The sequence below is a fragment of the Nelumbo nucifera genome, chromosome 2, assembly GCF_055504915.1.
Source record: "Nelumbo nucifera cultivar China Antique chromosome 2, China Antique-T2T, whole genome shotgun sequence".
Classification (NCBI taxonomy): domain Eukaryota; kingdom Viridiplantae; phylum Streptophyta; class Magnoliopsida; order Proteales; family Nelumbonaceae; genus Nelumbo; species Nelumbo nucifera.
Window position 1 is genome coordinate 14,635,591 of NC_142650.1, and position 20,668 is coordinate 14,656,258.

At 35.2% G+C, this 20,668-nt stretch overlaps 1 protein-coding gene and 1 long non-coding RNA gene across 23 annotated transcripts; one reads left to right on the forward strand and one right to left on the reverse strand.

Annotated features, from left to right (window-relative positions):
* Positions 1 to 3,179: 3,179 nt before the first annotated feature.
* Positions 3,180 to 5,914, reverse strand: LOC104597129 (L-type lectin-domain containing receptor kinase IV.1-like). The gene has a single exon (XM_010258537.3). The coding sequence runs from the start codon at positions 5,710 to 5,712 to the stop codon at positions 3,649 to 3,651; it is 2,064 nt and encodes a 687-aa protein (XP_010256839.1). The 5' UTR covers positions 5,713 to 5,914; the 3' UTR covers positions 3,180 to 3,648.
* Positions 5,915 to 9,675: 3,761 nt separating this feature from the next.
* On the forward strand, positions 9,676 to 16,365 carry LOC104597128 (uncharacterized). Of its 22 annotated transcripts, none has more exons than XR_002022652.2 (9): positions 9,676 to 10,386; positions 10,504 to 10,593; positions 10,814 to 10,886; positions 11,031 to 11,422; positions 11,537 to 11,574; positions 11,698 to 11,805; positions 12,369 to 12,453; positions 15,335 to 15,998; positions 16,075 to 16,365. It is a non-coding gene; the product is annotated as an uncharacterized LOC104597128 (long non-coding RNA). The 22 variants fall into 22 exon arrangements; XR_002022666.2 differs by having other exon boundaries at positions 9,678 to 10,386; positions 11,031 to 11,574; positions 15,335 to 15,435; positions 15,519 to 15,998; XR_735151.3 differs by having other exon boundaries at positions 9,678 to 10,386; positions 11,031 to 11,063.
* The last annotated feature ends 4,303 nt before the right edge of the window (positions 16,366 to 20,668 follow it).

Here is a 20,668-nt window from a genome sequence, read left to right on the forward strand (position 1 = left end):
CCAAGAAATTAGCAATATTTCTGAAAATATGATAATTTCCATAAATTACAGTATTTTAAATAGATATAGTGATTTAATAAGTATAAAATATTAACACCTAACAATATTTTAATAATTAATAATAGAAATTAACAAATCGTTTATAACTTAACCTAACCCGATTAGGCTTATAAATTTGCAGGATCAAGTAACTATTTTCTTTTGAGTTAGGTCTACCTGAAATATGCGACATGCCCACACATTATTAGGGATAATTAGATCCGAAGTCTAATTGGGTATCAAACTTTTTGAGTCAAATGATAGCTTTAGCCGATAGGGACCAAGCTAAACAACCCCTAATAAGTTCAACTTGGAAGTTATGTGCATATATGGTAAATATTATTATATAATATTTAAATAACAAATTTTACATTATTATATATAGAAATGTTATATTTTTTATACTAGACTATAATTAAATAAAAATAATAATAATTTATAGAAAATCATAGTTTTTTAATTAACACGGGCCTCTTTATCAATAGAAAATGTGCAAGCCTGAGCCCGAGCCCAGCTTGACCATCGACCCTAGATCTTGAGCCCGAGCCCAACCCTTATATAAAGCCCAAAGCTCGAGCATGAGCCTGAGCCCGAATCCTGATCTATACACAAAATGTCTTATTTTCAGTATACTTTTATAAACTAATATTATATTAATTTAGTAATAATTTAATAAATTAATAAACTAATTTATATTTCCTAATAGTAAATTGATATTTATTAATAATTTAAGAAGCATATATATATATATGATTTATTATTTATAACATAAGTACCTTTTTATATATGTAATAGTATCGGGCTGGGCTTATTTGAGAAAGCTCGAGCTTGATCCCACGAGCCTAAAATTTTGTCCAAGCTTGAAAAATAGCGGGTCAGGCCAGGCTGGACCGTTAGGCTACCTGGCCCATAAATAGGTCTAATTGTATATATAAACAATTGTGTACATCAAAAATCATATGAAATAAAAATTTAAACATCTTTTTCATTTTTTTAAATGGACCTCTCATAGCTTAGCTCGATTTAAGGCTTGGCCTGGCCCAAGGCTTAGCCCAGCATGACTCGATTTACACCTTTACTTGAATTCGCCCAATATTGGGGACAGGGCGGGGGAAATTTGAGGACTCTCCATCCTTGATGAGGAGTGGGGTCTCTTGCCCCTGAACTCGCACGACATTGAGGAGTGGTTATCTTGCCTTAAACCTGCTTAACATTGGGGACGGGGCAAGAATGGGGTAGAGTGTTTTGACGATAGGACAGAGACAGGAATGTTGATGCCCTGCCCTAGATCCACCCATTGTCATTCCTATATAATTGTCAATTACTAATAAAATTAATAAAAATGTTGGTTTTTGTAATTATTTTTATTTATTTAAAGTTAATCAAAATTTCATTTAAAAATAATAAAAAAAATAATAATTATTAAAATTACTATAAATTATTAATAAAACTAAATTTATTAAAAAATATTTATTCATGTTAAATTAACAATGATTATTTTCTGTAAATCAACATTAAATAAAAATATAAATATTAAAATTTTAAATATTAATAATAACTTTGAATACAGGAGTCGGGTTCAACTACAGAGTACATTACATACCAGTAATTTCTCGATGCCAAACTCCTTGGTTGGCCTTACAACTACAGGAGTCGGGTTCAATTCAATCATTTGAGCGTTAAGACTTAAGACCGTATAGACAGACTATTGACACGGCAACCCGAGGCATGAGATGACCGCAAATCAGTTTTAATGGGTTTTTTCAGCTTATCTCGGGCCCTCGCATTCAGAGTATCCATGAAAAATCCAAGAAAAAATATTCCACCGATGAACAAGTATATCTAATGCCTTTCGATCTTCCTTGGCTCCATTGGCTCCATTTTTCATTATTTCTCCTATCCCTTTCTATCTTCCCTTGATTTTTTTTTTGAATCTAACACCCTGTTTTGCTTTCATTTTTACAGATTCAGCACCCAATCGACCCTAACTGGTGGCATTTATTATTTTGCTTTGTTTTCTTTTTTCAGTAAAGTGTGTCACTATAATATTCATAAATATCAAATATATGCCTATATTATGTTAGGGTTATAATTATCATTTTTGAAAATATAAATACTTTACCAAACTGCAACAAAAATAAATACATTAAATAAGTACACGTGATTTAAAAAAAAAACTTACTAAACATTAAGTACTTATTTAACCAACCACATATTTCCCAAACATACCCTTAGCGTTTGTGTTCATGCAAAGCGGTTACCTACAACTCAAACCAAGCACTCAATCTGTTTCACTACTCAAGTTTGGTTTTATACTAAAACAATCTCCCAACCCATGATTAATTAATTAAACTCTAAGTTTGGTTTAAAACAATTTCCCCCAATTCAATTCCAATTTTCCACACCAACATTATTTGGCCTTCACGTAATCTAATTCCAATCCCATCTTCAATTGAAACAAAGAAACTAATCTTCTAAGGGATATTATTTTAAATTCAATATGATTTTTTCAAAACTTAAGGATAGGCGGATAGTCCCCCATAAGAAAGTCTTATTGTCCAAAATTCATCTTTTGTTAAGATTTCCATCATAATAATCACCATTGTTAGTGATCAAGAAATTGTCCACATAATCATTTTAATATTTTATATGACCAAATTACCCTTGAATGATCAATCAATCTTATTAAATATTTTTTTACGACAGAATTACCCCAGACCCAGGCCCATAAAATATTTAATAAGGTTGATTCATCAATTAGTGGCTGGGGCCATTTTGGAGGTTTTGAAAAGTCATGATGAATTTAAAATAAATAAAAAAAAAAAGTCATTGTAAATTTTAGATAATATCACATTTCTACATAATTTCAATCAACAAGTGAAGTCTCTGCCCTGACCCGATTCCGTATGCAATACCAATTTAGATCGGTGATTTCTAATTTCTTTTTAAATTAACTATTTTTTTTCTCAAAGTAAACTTTTAATTTAAAAAAAAAAAAGAATCCTAAGATTCAGGTCCTCAATGGGAACCCGTCTCCATCAGGAATCAGGAATCAGGGATGGAGGTTGTTGTTTCTCCTCAACAAGGATTGAGGTCAGAAAATGGGAATCGCTTAAAAATACATGAATGTAAACCCGGACTGAGATGGAAACTTTAATTGTTTATAATAAACGGAACTTAATTTCCTTCTAGCTTTCAAAATCAGTCCTCTCAAACCAGACAATTTCTAACGTTTAAAATGCAAATAGATTTCAACCTTTGTGGGCTAGAAATTCATTGCCAACCAACCACCATATGAAGATAATAATGGAGAGCATGCTTGCCTCCAATTTCTCCCTTCTACCTTTATTTTTCTAAAAGCTCTTCCTCTACCTATCTTATCTATCCATTTGGTGAATCCGGATATGCTTCGTCTCACACCAACATCACAGCACATTGCAGCGTGCACTGACATTTGGGCCATCGCTTCTCTCAGTTTTCTGGTTGAGAACGATCTCTACTGCAACAACCAGATTAATTAAACATACTGAACTAGTAAAATGTTACAGTACTAGGCTACCAATAATCCCATCGAGCAGCTGATTTAGATATATACAGATTTGTACATAATCAACGACCTGTGGAGATGAGAGACTCTGCTGCTGATGTCTGTGTTTGAGTGAACGTCTTGTCAAAAGAAGAAGGATACGACATGAAAAAGTCGTCAAAGCCTTCCCCGACGACGTGCCCAGTCGCACGTAGACCAAGCGACGACGGGTCCGGAAGAGGGGCATCTCCGCCCAAAAACTGCACCACCTGTCGCATGCTCGGCCTAGCTGCCGGAGTAGAGTGAGAACACATTAGGCCCAGTTTCAATACCAATTCCATCTCCTCAACTACATAATCAGTCCCCAAATTTGGATCCACCGTCTCAAGAATCGTCCCTCTACTCCAAGACGAGAACACCCAATCCACCAAAACTAAATCCTCTATCGACGCTTGTGGCTCTATTGGCCTTCTCCCACAAGCCACTTCAAGCATGAAGGCTCCGAAGGCGAACACATCTGTGCTCGGTGTAGCCTTGCTGGTTCTAGTCAGCTCCGGTGCCATGTAACCGACCGTCCCCACCACGTGGGTAGTTTGAGGATCGCTTCCATGATCATACAGCCTTGCCAATCCAAAATCTCCCAACCTTCCATTCATCTCGTTATCTAATAACACATTACTGGACTTGACGTCTCTGTGAACAACCACCATCTCCCATTCTTCGTGCAAGTATAGTAGACCCGACGCTACCCCTTTGATGATTCGAAATCTTTGGCTCCAGTTCAGTAAGCACTTTGGTTGATTGAAGAGGAACTTGTCCAGGCTTCCATTGGGCATATAATCGTAGACCAGAAGGAGCTCTCCTTTACGCCGACAATAGCCCAATAGCTGTACCAAGTTCCGGTGTCTCATGCCACCGATGCTAACTACCTCTGCCACAAATTCTCTCATCCCCTGTCTTGACTCGTGGGAGACTCTCTTCACTGCAACTTCGATTTTAGAGGTGGGCAGTATACCTCTATAGACGCTGCCAAATCCGCCGCTACCTAGAAGTTCCTTGTCTCTGAACCCCTTGGTGGCGTGGTAGAGATCCTTGTATTTGAACCTGTGAGGCCCGTACTCCATTTCCCAATCTTCAACTAATTCTGCGAACTTTCTCTTCCTTGCCACGATAAATTGGACTCCGTAGACCACGGTGGACACAAAAACTATGATAACAATCGGCAACCCAATTGTCAAAAACTTGGATTTCTCCTTTGGTCCTACTCGAGGAAGCTTGGGAAGTTGAGAGAGAGTGAGTTTTTTTGCTGGTCCTTTCAGATTAAAGCTCCATCCCAACACGTAGTGAGATGAAAGAACAGAGCCCGTTGACGATGAAAATCCAACGTACATGGGGTCTTTCATGATCCAAGAAAGATTGGTTTTGAAAGATAGGAGCGGGATATCAGGTTTATCTACATTAAACGGAGCTAATGTCACATTAATCTTCTTTTCCTCGCCATTATATTCTATCCAAAGTTGCATTGGCTTTCCACTTATGAGGGTTAGGTTCTGACCGACACCATTATGATCTGTATAATAGGCCGGGACGGATACAGAAGAATTTAAACTGTTAATATCAATACCGACATGATTATCGTTGATATCAGAGAATTCTTTGCTCTGGATGGTATCGATCTCAACGGCGACAACATGGTTGTTCGAATCACCATTGGTAGACTCATTGAAGAGGCCAATATACTGGCTTGGTAGAGCTCCCGGCAGAGCTCTTGAAGGTGCGATCACGAAAGCGATTCCGTGACCACTTAGATCTGGGTATGGGGGAATAATTCCGAATACGAAAGTGGTAGAGAATGAAAAAACATTACCGTCATCCGATCCGGGATTCTTGAAATGGATTGGAAAAGGGTAGAAAGCATGGCCTTGGTTTTGTTTGGTTTCGTTGGTCAGCATCAACAGGCCAGTCGGTGTGATCTGCGCGATTCCGTCCAGGGTCAAGTTAACACCTTGGAAACCATTGTAGGTAAAATCAGAATCTTCAGAGGCAGCAAAAGACAGGAGCAGAAGCAGAAACAGAGGCCGTCCAAGCTTCACATGCAACATGATCGATGCAAGCTGAGATGGGTATCTTCTAACTGGATTATTCATCAAACGAGGGATTAATTCGAGCGGCTCATACAGTACGGGGATTCTGACTCTTCGTCGCGAAGCTCAGCTTTCCGATGAACCAGGCACACCAGTCAGGGAATTCCAGTAAGTTTGAAATAAGAAGATTTTGAGAATGGTTCAAAGATGGTGACTTTACCAGAACCATGAGCAATAGTTATCGTTGAAAAAGAGAGAGAGAGGAGGATAATGATGATCTAACTAATTTATCCATATAAGAGAAAAATCCTAGATACTGACATTAACCACCAGTTTGAGTGGAATCTAGATATCAATTTGATGATGTGGTAGCTACTGGTGACATGTCACCTCAGTAAATAAGGAATTCATGCAACTCTTAGTATTCATGTCCGTAGAGAGAGTTGAATGAATGAGTTACTGGCAGTCACTTCACTTGCAGAGTTGCAGTCCTTGAGTCTCAATCCGCTTTGTCTTTTCCGCCTGATTGAGTGATTGGTGTAATTCCAAATTGTTATTTCAACTAACTGACTAAAAGACTCGGCTCTATACGGCGATACATTACCAACACTCGATATTTTGATACTTTTACTGTATTGATTGACTCAAACTAATCACAGCCGAGCAGACATTCTAGAATGCAAAATTTTCCACTCCACGTGGGAACTACGAACTAGGAACTGGGCCGGGGACCAATTTACATTGGTAATCTTCTGCCACGTGTCCGCTTGCCCGAAGACTTCTCTTCGCCCAAATCCCATTCCATACAAAATTCTTTTCAAGTTTCAACTTTAGGCGCGGGCTTACTGTCCAAACGGTTGGTCACAGGTGGGCATGGGCCAATTGTTGTCCTAAGGCCCACCAGTTGTGTCACTACTCACTCATCCGAGATTATTCCAAAGAAACTCAATTTAATCACTTGCACCACCGCAGAACAGTTTGCTTCATAGTTGCTAAAGAGCTCAGAAAAACAATGAGCAAACCAAATCAAACGGTTAAAATTCATCATGATCGTCCAAAATATTATATATCTATTTGGGACCCATCAAAAGGTGGACTGGATAATCCTTGAAATATAATATATGAACTATGCAAACCAGACCCACTGGTCATGCCCCAACAAAAGGCAAAAAGCCCATTGAAGAAAGTTCATCTACAAAAAATTGTAAAGGGCCGGAAAGTTTGGTGAAGAGTTGGTGTGATGCAGTTGTCAAATGAAGTAATTTCAATTGATAATTAAATAAGTGTTTTATTTATAACGTATGAAACAAGTGGACAAGAACACGCGACTGCCCAACTTCATAATGGTGTTGACAATAGTTGACTCGACTAGTCAACCTCTTTGTCCTGACAATTTTGGTCATGTCCGGGATGAAATATTACATTACTCCTTAGTCAAGTTTAGGAGGGAAGGCTTTTAAACTTTAATCAAAGAACCGCTAAACACACCAGTTGTCATTTACCATTTCTTTTTCAGTAGATGTGATCTGCTGAGTCCCGAGAGAGAGAGTATTGATTTGTCAAAGCAAGACTAGGTGGTCGGATTTGAAAAGGTAGACGATTCAAATAGGGAAATTTCGGGGCTAGGAGAAAATGGGTAGACCATTCAAATGGGAATATTGTAGAGCGTCTTAACTTGTATATTTCTGCTTTCATTTGGGACAAGAAAGGACTTAGCAACCATATCAGTAAAATTAAAACAAAAAACACAATGTACAACCAAAAGGAAGAAACTAATAATTATTAATTTCTTGAAATATTGACTTGACCTGACTCCATTGAATCCTACAATTAGCATGAACTCCTGCAGCCACATGGTGCTCTATTGTGTAATGTGCTACATTAAGGGCCAGTTTGGTTCGTGGGAATAGGGGTTTGGAATTGGAATTGGAATGGGTCATTCCGATTACAACTGTTTGGTTGGGTGGAATTGGAATCCCATTCTCATTTCTGGTGAAATGACATTCCTCCATTTGAGGGAATGGTCATACATTCTCCTCTTTTGGGAATAAAATCTCATTTCAACTGATTCTAATTTCTATTCCAATTTTTGTTTGAACCAAATAGACTATAGGAATAGATCATTGCAATTCTGGTTTCAAAGTATTTTGGTTCTGATTCTGATTCCAACTGTGAACCTACCCTAATTGTCTTCTATTGAGATGCCTCATCTTATTAGAAGGTTCAAAATATCATAATATATTGGTGCGTAATTTTTGAGTCCATCGTACTCTAAATGCAAAAGTTATGGATGTTTCATCATTTTTTTTTCTCAATATCTTTTGAAGAGCTACACAATACAATGGGGGCAACCCATCCCCAACCCATAACCCCCCAAGTACAAGCAGGATTCGATCCCAAGTAAGTCTCCTCTACAACAGTAGGAGACCTTACCACCTTGATTTTATCACTTCTAAAGTATAGTAACGGTTACATTAGATTTGATTTCTAATGGCCAAAAAAGATAAGAGTGAGTATCATGGACTGAAAATTTCTAATACCTGGATTCCGTATTATGCTCTATGATACTTCGAATCTTATGGTTCTTAGAGGATATCTTGAAGTTTTTTAAGTGAAATAAAAGACTGGAAGTAACAAAAATGATGATATAAGAAGTGAAATAAATGATGATATACAACTAATATTTATACTGAAAAAAACGGTCAAAGAAGAAAAGAAAAATGTTATTCCTCATTGAAAGTTAATTTTTACAATTATAATGGCATCCAATTTCTGTACCAAAATATTAAAAAATATGAGTGGGAAGACTTTTAAAACCAGCCCCACAAAATTCACCTGAGCCCCTACCAAGTGGAAACATGGTTCAAAGTATTGGGTGTATCGTATCGAATCTTTTGAAAATGATACGGTCTGAAACACCTGTTTTCAGGTGTTTCGGACCCCTATTTTTTTTTAATAATAAAAAGCATGCTAAAGCTTCCAAAAAACCAAAATAAAAAAAAAAACTAAAAAAATAGAGTTTCAGCCATTTCTAAGTACCAATACGATTTGGCCGAAACTCGTATCATATCGATACGAACCTTTGAGTGAAAAAACTTTGGTTATTGGGAGCCAACAGCCTGGGCTGTTAGCAATAGCAAGGGACTGAATGGATTGACATGTCATACCCAAAAAATGTTAGCAATAGCAATTTACTAGTAGGTTATGATCTTCTCGAAATTAACAATATCGGTTGCCCAAATTGAAAAATTTTATTTAGAATGGGCTTGGGTCCATTCAAAATTTGACAAATGCTCAAGCTAGCCATACACATGTGAATTGTCATGTTAAAATGGCGGGCTTAATTTAAACGACAGCTCCAAAAATTAATATGGGCCTCCATAGCAGCCCAAGTCAATGTAGACATAAGCAGCAATCCAAGTATACCACGACCGATTAAGCCCATGTAATATTGTAATATAATGGGACCCATTTGCAAGACCACTAATTCTTACACAATGGAATATGTATGAAAGTTAATCCTAACTATCATCTCACTCACATAAAAATGGTTAAAAGAGTGGGTTCGGTGATAGATCTAATCCTAGGCTATAAATAGCAATGCCTGGGGAAAGAAGACTTTTTTACAATCATACTTATACACTTGAAAACTCTCTCTCTCTCTCTCTGGCATGTAATCACAACTCACAAGCTCCTACAACTCCAACTTCACTTCAAGTTCAAGAAAGGGCCTTCAGTTCTCTACTCCACACTTTAATTCAAACTTTCAAGGGAAATCAAACCATCAAGAAAGGGCCTTTATAGAAAGCACTCTTCACAGTCAATCAAGCATGAAACCCAGAGTGAAGAAGTCTATACCAACTATATCAAGTACAAAAAACATGCCCACAATTGTCATTTTTATCATTTTCAACCATTAATCAGAGATTGCTCATATCATCAAGTAGAACCTAAGAGAGTCAAGCTCCAATGTAATTTTTATTATATATTTTATTTTGTAATTTGTGTCCATATATATCTTGTATACATGATTGGGATGTTCTCTCCGTGTAAAGGAATCTACTCCTGTGAGTAGATCAATGATCGCACAAGAGAGCAACCCAACCGTGCGAGTAGATCGCATGTAAACATGCACTGTAGCTCGCATTGCATGAATAACACCTGTTCCAGTTTTCTCCGCTCTCTTCCCTGTCTATCTTCCCACTGCCCCCTCTCTCTCTTTCTCCGCTTCCTCTTCCCACTCTACCTCTCTTCCTGTTTCATCACTTCCCTCACTCTCCTCCTCTGTCTTTCATAGCTTTTTTCTGTGGTTTCTTATTTGCATGCTTGAGCAGCCTTCTCCGTTGAAGAAACCCTAAGTATAGGTCTGGGAAGAAGAAAATCTAGCAGTTCGGGTTTCTTATTTTTTCACATGCTCCACTTTTCTCTGCTCTCTTCCTTGTTTATCTTCCCACTGCCCCCTCTTTCTTTCTCCGCTTCCTCTTTCCACTCTACCTCTCTTCCTATTTCATCACTTCCCTCACTCTCCTCCTTTATCTTTTTCAGCTTTTTTTCTGTGGTTTCTTATTTGCATGCTTGAGCAGCCTTCTCCGTTGAAGAAACCCTAAGTCTAGCAATTCGGGTTTCTTATTTTTTGTTTCTTATTGTTTGTTCTAAATGAAACCCTCTTTTCCCCTGATTTTAGCTCAGTTGATAAAGTGAAGGACTGCAAATGGGTTTGTCGCTACTTTGAATCTAGTAGGTTTGTTGTTTTTATTTTATTTTATTTTGTGTTCATGATTTTCTCTATTTTTGTGCCGAGGATTTGGGTTTATGGTGCCATGAAGAGTATAACTGTTTGTTTTTTTATTGTAGGGTTTCTTTGGCTTTTCCCTTAATCTTGCTGGTTCTCTTTGTTTTCCGATTGCAGGGGTTTTTGCTGACATTATTTCCTCTATTCTAGAGGTAGAAAGGTTGATTTCCATTGTAATGGATAGTAATACTATTTGCTTTTGTATTGTAGGGGTTTGGTTGGACTTTCTCGCATAATTTGTTGCATTTGGGTTCTTAGAATTACTATCTGTTATCTCAATCTGGTTACGTTCTTTTGAAAATTTTCCTTTTCATGTTTGTTTGTTTTTTTTTTTTTTTCAAATTTTCTTGACTTGAATTTTTGGTTTTGTAGCTGGTTTTTGGGTTTTATTTCTTGTACTAGCACTAGTGCCCGACGATGACCTTCTTGCTAACAAATGTCTTTGGTAACTTTGATTTAATTTCCACTATCTTTATAATTTCTGATTTAATTTCCATTGTTCTACCAAAAAAATCCCATTCACATTTTTGTTTGTTGATTTAATTTGTTATCCATTTTTTTAAAGTGTCTCTTTTGGTTTGTATTGCAGGCTACGATTATTGTAGAGTTGTTGCTGGTTTCGGTTGGTGTTTCAACTTTTCTTTTGTAGTTTGTACTCCGATTTGCCAGTTGTTTAGTTTTTTCCTAGGGTTCCTACATGGTACATCTATGTTCCTTGGTTTTATTCGTTTTGATCTATTACTAAACAGGTACAGGAAAAAGTTTTTTGCCCACTATTTTCATTTGGTTCACCTCTGTTTTTTGCATTTTGGAACGTTTGGAAATTTAAGAAAGTTTTCTATTGTATATTTATTTCACATGTCATTGCTTTAACCCTTGTTTATGCAATTTCTACATATTTAAGATGTTGGGGTTTCTGTTCCTCAAGTTACCTCCATGGATCATGATTAGGTCTATGCTTAAGAAAGGCTTCTTCTTTCTGTATGGTTCATGTTTTCCCTTAATTTGTTGTCTATTTAATTATTTGTTGCTTATTTGATTCCGGTTTATTAAATTGTTTCTTGCTTGCTTGGTTATTTGATTTGTGTTTTGTAGGGTATTTTTGTTGCTTATTTGATTTGTGCTTTTGCAAGGTATTTTTATTTCTTGGCATTTATATTTGGCTTTTATTTTATTTGATATTTCTTAGTTTTCTTTATTTCCACTACCTTTGTAATTTATGATTTAATTTAATTGGACCTATGTATTTTCATTAGGGGTAGCCAATGGATGCATTAGGTTGGTTTGTGTTGGAGATGGAGGTTGAAGGCTAACCAATCCATCCACTAGCCGCCCATGTCAAATTGTCAATTATGTGACTAATGGTATGTTAGATTAATTACGGGTTGGTGTCTTTGTGATTTAATTCCATTGCATTTCTCATATAAAGATATAGGTTTCAATTACTCCCCCCCCATGGAATGCTTTTGTTTCTTTTAAGTGATAATTTTACATTGCACATTTCTATATCAGTTTGTAATAATAATAATTTCACTATTTTCTTTTAAACGTTTTTAGCTCCCCTCCACAAAAGCTTATTAAAAGACAAAAGCAATAAACTTTTTAATAGTTCAATCATTTCATCATCAGTTTTGATTTTTGTTCCTTTTTCGATGTTTTGGATGATTTGTTTTTTAAAATAGGGCTTTGCGGTATTTATTTTTAGTTCAATTGAATAGGGTTTTAGTTCTCATTTGTTTTGTATTCAGATGAAATCATGATTTTAGGGTTTCTCTGCTTAAGTCGGGTTGGGGTGTTTATAGGGGCTTCAGCGATATAGGGCCGAAACATGATTTCATCTTTTGTTGTCTCTCTGTATCTTCCTTTTTGTTAAATTTTCTGATGCTTTTGTTTGTTAGTTTAATATATTTGCTTTGTGATCTTTCAGATTTAAGTTGAGGAGAAAGAGGGAACATCTCCATCTTTGGGCTTAGAGGCAAGTTCGTGGTTGGTGTGCTGAAGTCTTGCATAAGGTAAGAAAGTTGTATCAGTTTTCTTGATAAATAAATTTATGCAATGTACATGAGTAGCTTGCTAATTAGGCAACGAAGTTATATATGTAAACATGGCAGACATTATTTCCATTTTCTTAAGAATGAAAAATATAATTGGAGCTATACATTTCTTACGGAATTCTGAGTTCTTAGGTGTTTTTATTTCATACTTTGACAACTAACAGACCCACAAACTGTGTTCTACCTCATTTCTTTGTATCTGTCTTTATTTTCATGCTTTGAGACCTAACAGACCCAGAAATTGTGTTTTAACTTTTTATTTTATGCTTTGAAAACTTACAGACCCAGAAATTGTTACATGAATCAATAGTGCATGGCTATTGGTACCCATGTTTCATGTTGGTTATCGATAAGATTGGAGATAGGGAAGTTAAGGCCAAATGGTACTCGTTGGAAATTTCCTAGCTGCCTTCTTTTCTTTTCTACCTTTTTTTTTTTCTTTGATTGGGATGGTGGTGGTGTGCAGTGACTCTATGCTATAGTTGATTTTAAGAGATCCTATGGGATAGATGTGGGAGTCCTTGACTGCCTAAGTTCTAAATATATTTCAAGATGATACCTTTATTAGTCTAAGGTATTATGCATTGGGAGATGTGGAATATCCTTGGGGAGATGCCACTGAAAGCAATTGTGTCCTTGGAGACATTATGCATATTCATACTTTTAAGTGCCAGTATGGATGTCAAAGGGTCTCATATATGCAGTCTTTGTGGTTTTATCTAAGTTATGGCTTTCTTTCAATGGAAGCATTTTTTTCCCTATCTTTCTTGCTTTTCTTTTTTTGCTTGCACAACAAAGCTTGTATATTTTATTATCTTGTTGCATTTGATAGTTGTCTAAATCCTGGATATTTAGATTCAAAATTTAATACCGACATGTAACTTTATTTGCCTATTAAGAAGTCTGTACCACAAATTCCACTTGGCAGTTCCAATAATTTTTCATGTTTGGGACTTAACTATATTTCACGTTGTGCCATATTTGTGAATCTAGAGATCTATTAATCTGATTGCTAATTCACAAGTATGGCATAGTGCAAATGAAAATGCATGGCATTTAACATCACACTTGTTAATTGAGGTGATGCAAGTAGGAGATACAAATACATTGAGAGTTTCACACTACTTGATTATCAAGTGCTTGAAGCACTTTGATATTCTGCATCTGTTTGCTTTCACTCTGAATTTGAATTTGTTTTATATTTTGTGCTTAAGGCTCAGTTTGTTTGCAGTGCAAATTCCATTTGCACTGGTGTAAATGCATGGGTGTGTAAATAGGCTGAGTGTAAATTTTGGTTTACTTTTTTGCTTCTGATTTTAATTTTTATTATTTGTTTGTGAGAAACAAATAAGAATTAAAATGAAGTGTTCCCTGCTTTATATAAAAGATAATGGAGATGGGATGAGAATTTTTTGTTTGGGTGTTGTAGGAAGCAAGATGATTTGGTCCCCACTTTATATGGAGAGAATAGAGGTATGACGATGATGGTGCAAATTTTGTATCAATATTTGGAATTGAGATGCAAAATTTTCACTGCCAGTGAGAATTGTCCAAAAAAAAAAACATTGCAGTGAGTGTAAATGAGCAAAGTACAAATTTTGTACCAGTAGGTGTAACAAATCATAGTTACAAATAAACAAATGCAAAACCTAATTGGGTTCAAAATTTGTATTCGGTTTAGATTTGCACTACAAACAAATAGAGCCTAATTTTTTTTTTGCTTAGAGCTAATATGTCTTTCAAAACTTATAATTTCTTTTAAAATTCAGGTTTATGTATTTTTAAAACTTGCACCTTAATTTTCTTGTGCCTTTCACTTTAAAATTAAAAGCACTATACCATACATACTTAAACAATGATTAAAATTTGTATATGGGATATCTTCTCTTTCACTTTTTAATTTTATTATATGTTGCTAATACTATACCATACTAAATTATTCTTTTAATTAAGATGTTGATCCTAGGATTGTTTATGCCCACAAAGCATGAGACGGGAGACAGTTCAACAATCTAATAAACTTTTATTTATTCATTTATTTATTTTATTCAATTTAATAAAATGTTATCTAAACATTTATTTATTTATTTAATAAAATTAAATATATTATTTATTTTTATTTACACCTTTTATATTTTATTTTTAAAGTATTTATTTAGTTAGGCATAATTTACTAACAAACTATTATTACTAGCAAAAAGGAAACTAGATTAGGGTTATCAATGGGTTGGGTCGACCTAATGGACCCAAACCGACCGAACCAATTATAACAGTTCTGGTTCTGTGGTTTTGTCTTGATTAATGATTTGGTTGGTTTCGGTTCTTGCCTATCCAGAACCAATTCAAACCCGAAACCAATTATTCCTGCAATCACTGCCTTCGTTTTTGGTATCGTGTACTCTATTCCAATTGGATCTTCTATTGTTGATTGAATTTAACAGTACTATAATTGAATCAGTTAAACTAGTGTATTTACCTTTTCTCCCAATACTATGTCATTGTAGTTTCCTTTGGCAAATGAGCTTTGCTGTATTTAATTTTAATATGTGACCATTTAAAAACAGCACTCAAATAAATCCAGTTCTTTAGCATGTGTTGACAACTCCAGCAATAAATAAATTCAATTGCTAGATATGTTATTTGACTCCTTGTAATGGTTGATTTTATCAACTTCTCCCACTGGTGAAGAGTATGGGTTCACTTTTCCTCTTTGGTGATATTTTAGTATTGTCTCAGGCTCTTAGCATGCAGATCCATAAAGTAACTGAAAGCATTTTAAACATTTGTGTTTATTTGTTTCTACTTTTTAACATCTATAACATGTTTTCTTTATTTCTAGTATTGGAGGCAAACCCATGGAGAGGAGCTTCAAAGCCCATATATGTGTTGCACCCATAGGGAAAACCAGTTATGCACAATGAAAACAAGAAGAAGCCGCAGGTCTCATTTGGTTTTGTGAGTTGTGTTTACCTGAACAAATCCTATCTTATTCACAGCTGATGTTTTCATATTCTATGGTGAAGTTGAAAGAGAGATTGGGCTCTTGTTTTCCAGAGGAGGAAAGTGGAGATCTGAAATAGGAAATAAGACTAAGCAATCAAGAACTGGGACAAGGTTTCAAATGCTTGTGGAGGATATCAGGGAGGGAGTAACCGAGGTTTACACCAAGTCCTGGACACCTGCCACTCAGTGATTGGTTAGTGCAGGAAATCCAGGCTCAAATCATTCTGCTTCCATTCCTAATCTTCCTCTGGTTTCTAAATAACCGACTTATGTATCAGACATTCAGGATTCAACATGAACCAGTAAATGATGTCCTACTTTATTTAGGTTATTCCCATGTTTAAAAATCTTGGTATCTCACCTTGAGATTCATGGTACGAGTTAATATTGTCATTGCTGCCTTAGATACTGATGAACTTCTTGAGTAACGATTGTTTCTTCCTTTGTGCCAAATCTGTAACGTGGGACTCGAGACATTTTATATATGATTGAGCAACATGGTATGAGTTAATGTGCCTAATCTTCGTTACCATCTTTGCCTATTTGTTCATCCACTTTTCCTATAAATCATTTCAGGTATTCGAAGATGAGAATGAGGCGGTCAGATATTGCGACCTTACTACAAGGAGGAGGTCAAGGCAGTCACAACATGTTCCAATTACACGGTGGGGTGCGGATGTGAGGTCGGTGTGAGGAGCGCTCTCTAAGATGTGGCCATTAGATTATATTTGCTAATTAAATTAATACTAAAAAATTGTAGAAAAGAATCCAATGCGATGTTGATTATAATATATTGTTTAAGATTTTTATTACAAATAAACTCCCAACTTGTCATTTTTTTTTTCATATTGAATACTTTTCAGACCATAGACATCTCTCTTTCTTTCTCAGTCCAAGCATCAACCATCGGTACTCTGCACACTCTTTTCTTAGGTACACTTTCTCTCGCCCTCTCAATTAAAATTTATTCATTAATTAAATATTTTATACAATTCAGTTAAAATAAATAGTTAGTTAAATCACTTAATCAACTAAATTTAGATTAATTAATTAATATTAATATAATTATTTAAATTAAATTAGTTAGTTTAACATATTTCTATGACATATAAAGAATGGGGGAGAGAAAAGGAAAGAGACAGTTTTCTATGGACCCGAAATCATAAAAGAGGGAGGGGGTTCTCTTTCTTTTTCCTATCTACTCTTAAGATTTGGGGTATAGGGTTCAGTACACTCCCCCTCTCATTTTGTTAAAAGATCGATACATATAATTTAATGCTTCACCAAATGTTGCAAGCGTTATCTTATTTATATATAATTTTATATTATAAATATATTGTGATATTTGTATGATTTATTTATTTTATCATTTTATTAAAATTACTTTCACAATTCCACTAGTTTTATATTAATCCAATAAACGGAATTTGGGTTGAAACCAACTCAACTCAACTCAAACTCCACCCCTACAACTAGTTGTCAAGAACCCATTCAATTGAATGACATACAACTTGTAATGAAAATTTGACCAGGCTTCTGACTTAGATAGACCTTGACATGTTTAAGGTTTAAATTGAACTAGTGCTCCTGCAACCGTTCCAAATACCGTAGGTAAGATGCTGTCGAATGTTTAAAATGGGGAATGCCCTAGTAAAAGGCGTATTGTATGAGTCCGGATTTCCTGCACTGTGTTCGGTGTGTTTCAGGGTGCACTTGAAAAGAATGATAAAAAAAAGGGAAGAACTGTTCATCTTCTTGGGGTTTGACAATCAGAGAGCGGCGACAGTTTCACCGACACCCATATTCCCCTCTTTCTCTCATGTGAATAACAGAAATCAGAACTCAGAAGATTGCCTTCTTTGTTCTTTAGATAGTCACCTCTGTTGGGTTACGGCTACTTTTAACAGTATGAGCTTCGGGTATGCCACTATACCTTCCCATCACCTCCCATGGGTTTAGAGAAAATAAGAAATCTGTTGATGCAATCTAAAATATCCTCTAAATATTTGATATTTCACTAGAATTTTCACCTTGTATGATAGGATTTCTCAAACAAAATCTCCCAAATAACCACCGGAGTATACAAGTTACCCTAATAGCTTCCACATCGATGATCATTCAACTCTGTTTTCATCGATTCCAAAACACTCAAAATGCCAATTTCTCTGCATTTTCATCAATTCCAACCAAAAGAACAATAGTAGTGGAGTAAACGAACAGATCAAATAATCTCAACTCAATCCCTTCTGTTAATACTTAATATCCAAATGCCTTCCACAATTTCCTTGAAATGTAGTTGTGCCTACAGTTTCAATGGATCTAATTATCAGGAAAATCCCATTAAATATAGATCCGTAATTTCATCCTACAATTTGGCTGAGCTTTGTGGCACTCTTCATTCAGATTCTTACTATGTGTTTTTTCTTTTACTGTTGAAAAATGAAAGAGAAGGAGAGGAATATGGGTGTTGATGAAGACTGAAGCCACTCTCTGGTTGTCGAGCTAGGGCGAGTTGAGGAAGAAGATAAAAAATTCCTTACTTTTTTACTATTATAAGTTTCAAAAAAATTATATTTTGGAAATAACGATGCCGTTTAATTTGTCCACAAATGTGAATGGGATGCCCGTGCAAACTATACGTGTTTCAATTTGATTGGCACACACCAAGTGGAGTGCAGGAGATCCAGACTCGTGTTGTATAGGGAAACAAATTGGGAGAGTATTTTTTTTTTTTCTTTTTGGAAAATTGGGAGAATAAAGACATGGTCGATCTAAAGAAAAGGGTCTCTCTAAATTTAGCGATTTTATCTGTGGAAACTCGAGTATAGAAATTATCAGCAGGTTTTAGTTTAAAAGACAGGAAGTGGTTTTAAAGATGAAATGAGAAATTCTTTAGGCTGCATTTGGTTGTAATGCAAATGCAAATATATATAATACATATTTATCCATTTTTCGGTTCATGAATGCAAATATGATTTACATTTTAAATCATTTTTGTATTCATTTTGTTTGTTTGAAATCCATGTAAAAGTGTGGACTCATCATTAAATGCTCCAGTTATCTTATGCTCTAATGCATTAACTTTGGTCAAAAAGTTAATTATCAAAATAGCATAAATTATATCCAAAAAGTAGGTATATTAATGTTCTCTTCTCAGAGTACAAAACTTTCAGAAAATACATTTTTACTCTGATAATCATTACTTTTTTACGTTTCAAACAAACACTTGCAAACGCAAACCGGAGTACATAAATACCCCGATTCGGCGTTTGTATTACAAATAAACGGAGCTTAAAGAGGAAAAAAAAGTTTGGAACCGTAGGCTTTTTTTTAATGGGATGAAATTATAGTGGGTTTCAACTTGTCTTTCATCCTGCAATCCGTAATTTCATCTTTGAAATTACCATCAAATTGTGTCATTAGACTAAAGTTTTGAATTAATTTAGCAAGGCCCCCCCCGTTGAATAAGTTTTGCTTTTTGAGCTGTGGGCTGTGAAAAACAAGTTGAGACAAAGAGTCTTGAAAGTTTAGTAAGAATTGTTTTTAGAAACGTTATAATCTAAGCTAAAGATTGTGGGCTTTGAAATAGATGGGCCTGGCACCTTCTCAAATGGATTTTAAGTCAAATCGATCAATTTCTCTCCCCAATAATCCGGAACTTATTCATCAACTTAGCATGGAGGAAAAAGAGGAATGCCAGCATCCAACTCTCTCCATTCAGTCTGTGGGCATTGAATTTGGGGAGTTCATTTTCAATAATGTAAATTTATGATAGCAATTCAGTAAAAAAAATGTGAAATGGTAGAATTGTTCAAGAAAATATACATTCAGTTTTGGGAGGAAAATTTTCTATATTATTTATATAGAAACATATTATCGTCATTATTCCAACTATATGGAATTCGCTAGAGTTTGTCAAAAGTTTTAATTGCTAGCAGCCAAACTAATGCGACTCGCCTCTTTTATCTGGGCTGGCAGTACAAGGTAAATTCACACCAGTGGAGTAAAATAAATAAAAGGATATATTTCATATAAAATTATAATAAACACAATGCAGTTTTTATGCTTTAAGCTATCAATATCCATAATATTGTTTATATAATAGCAATTTTCTTGAAAGAAATTGTAGTATTCATGTACTACTTTCAAGTTGACAATTGGAGGATATGAATTTTATTTATTATTTTTTTTTGGGGAAGAATTTCTCCAACCATGAAGCTATATTTTAATTATGGGTGGAAGCGAAAATTCAGGGCTAATTTTCTTACGCTGCATTTTGTTTATGAAAAATTATTAAAAAAAAAGGAAAAATGAAAAAAGCTCTATAGCTTTTCCTTTTTCAATAATTTCCTGAGAAACCAAGAGCAGCCTCTCAGTTTTATGCCACTTTTCAGTTTCCACCCAAACCAACAGAAAACACGGCTAAAAATCCATCAGTCTTGTATACAGTGTTTGTTCCCTTACAAAAATTATGTTATTTGGGCTTAGATTAAGCTCATTGTGTAGCAAAAAGTTACTATCTTTTAATGATGCTTGATTGCATGGAGTTGTGAAGCCGGGCCCCATGGCTTGTTAGGGCCCTTTGGCTGGATGACCCGGGTTCGATAGTTTAGTTCTTTGTTTTACTTACCATAAAAAGAGTTTTGTTCTTTGTTTTACTTACAAAAAAAAAAAAATAGTATCTAATGATCGAAAACAGCCCCACTTTACTGCGCCTCTGTTGAGTGTTGAGTCATCAGTGGTGTTGTCGTTTTTTGCTTTCCATTTGTTTTAAACTCCATAGATCTAATACAGATAGAGAGTGTTGTTTTTGTTTCTTTATGTTGAATTGTTGGTCATGCATCAGAGATTTGTACCCACTTTTACTCAGTGATAACTCCGTCTTCTTTGACTGTTCTGATATTAATGGTGAAGTCCACTATAAGATTAAGTGTGAAAGACCATTTTTAGTCTTTGTGTTCATGAACAGCAATTACCAATATCTCAAACCAAACGCTCAAATCTGTTTTCATTTTCACTACTCAGAGTTTGGTTTTATATTAAAATAATCTCCCTCTTGAAAACAATTTCCGCCGGCTTCAATTCCAATTTCTCACACAAATTCAATTGAAAAAGGAAGAAGTTAATCTTTTAAAACAACTTCAATCAACAAATGAACAATAAAGAAATC

Bases quoted from the DNA above. Each gene is read 5' to 3' on its own strand.
- LOC104597129 (XM_010258537.3), bottom strand. From the start codon at position 5,712: ATGAATAATCCAGTTAGAAGATACCCATCTCAGCTTGCATCGATCATG.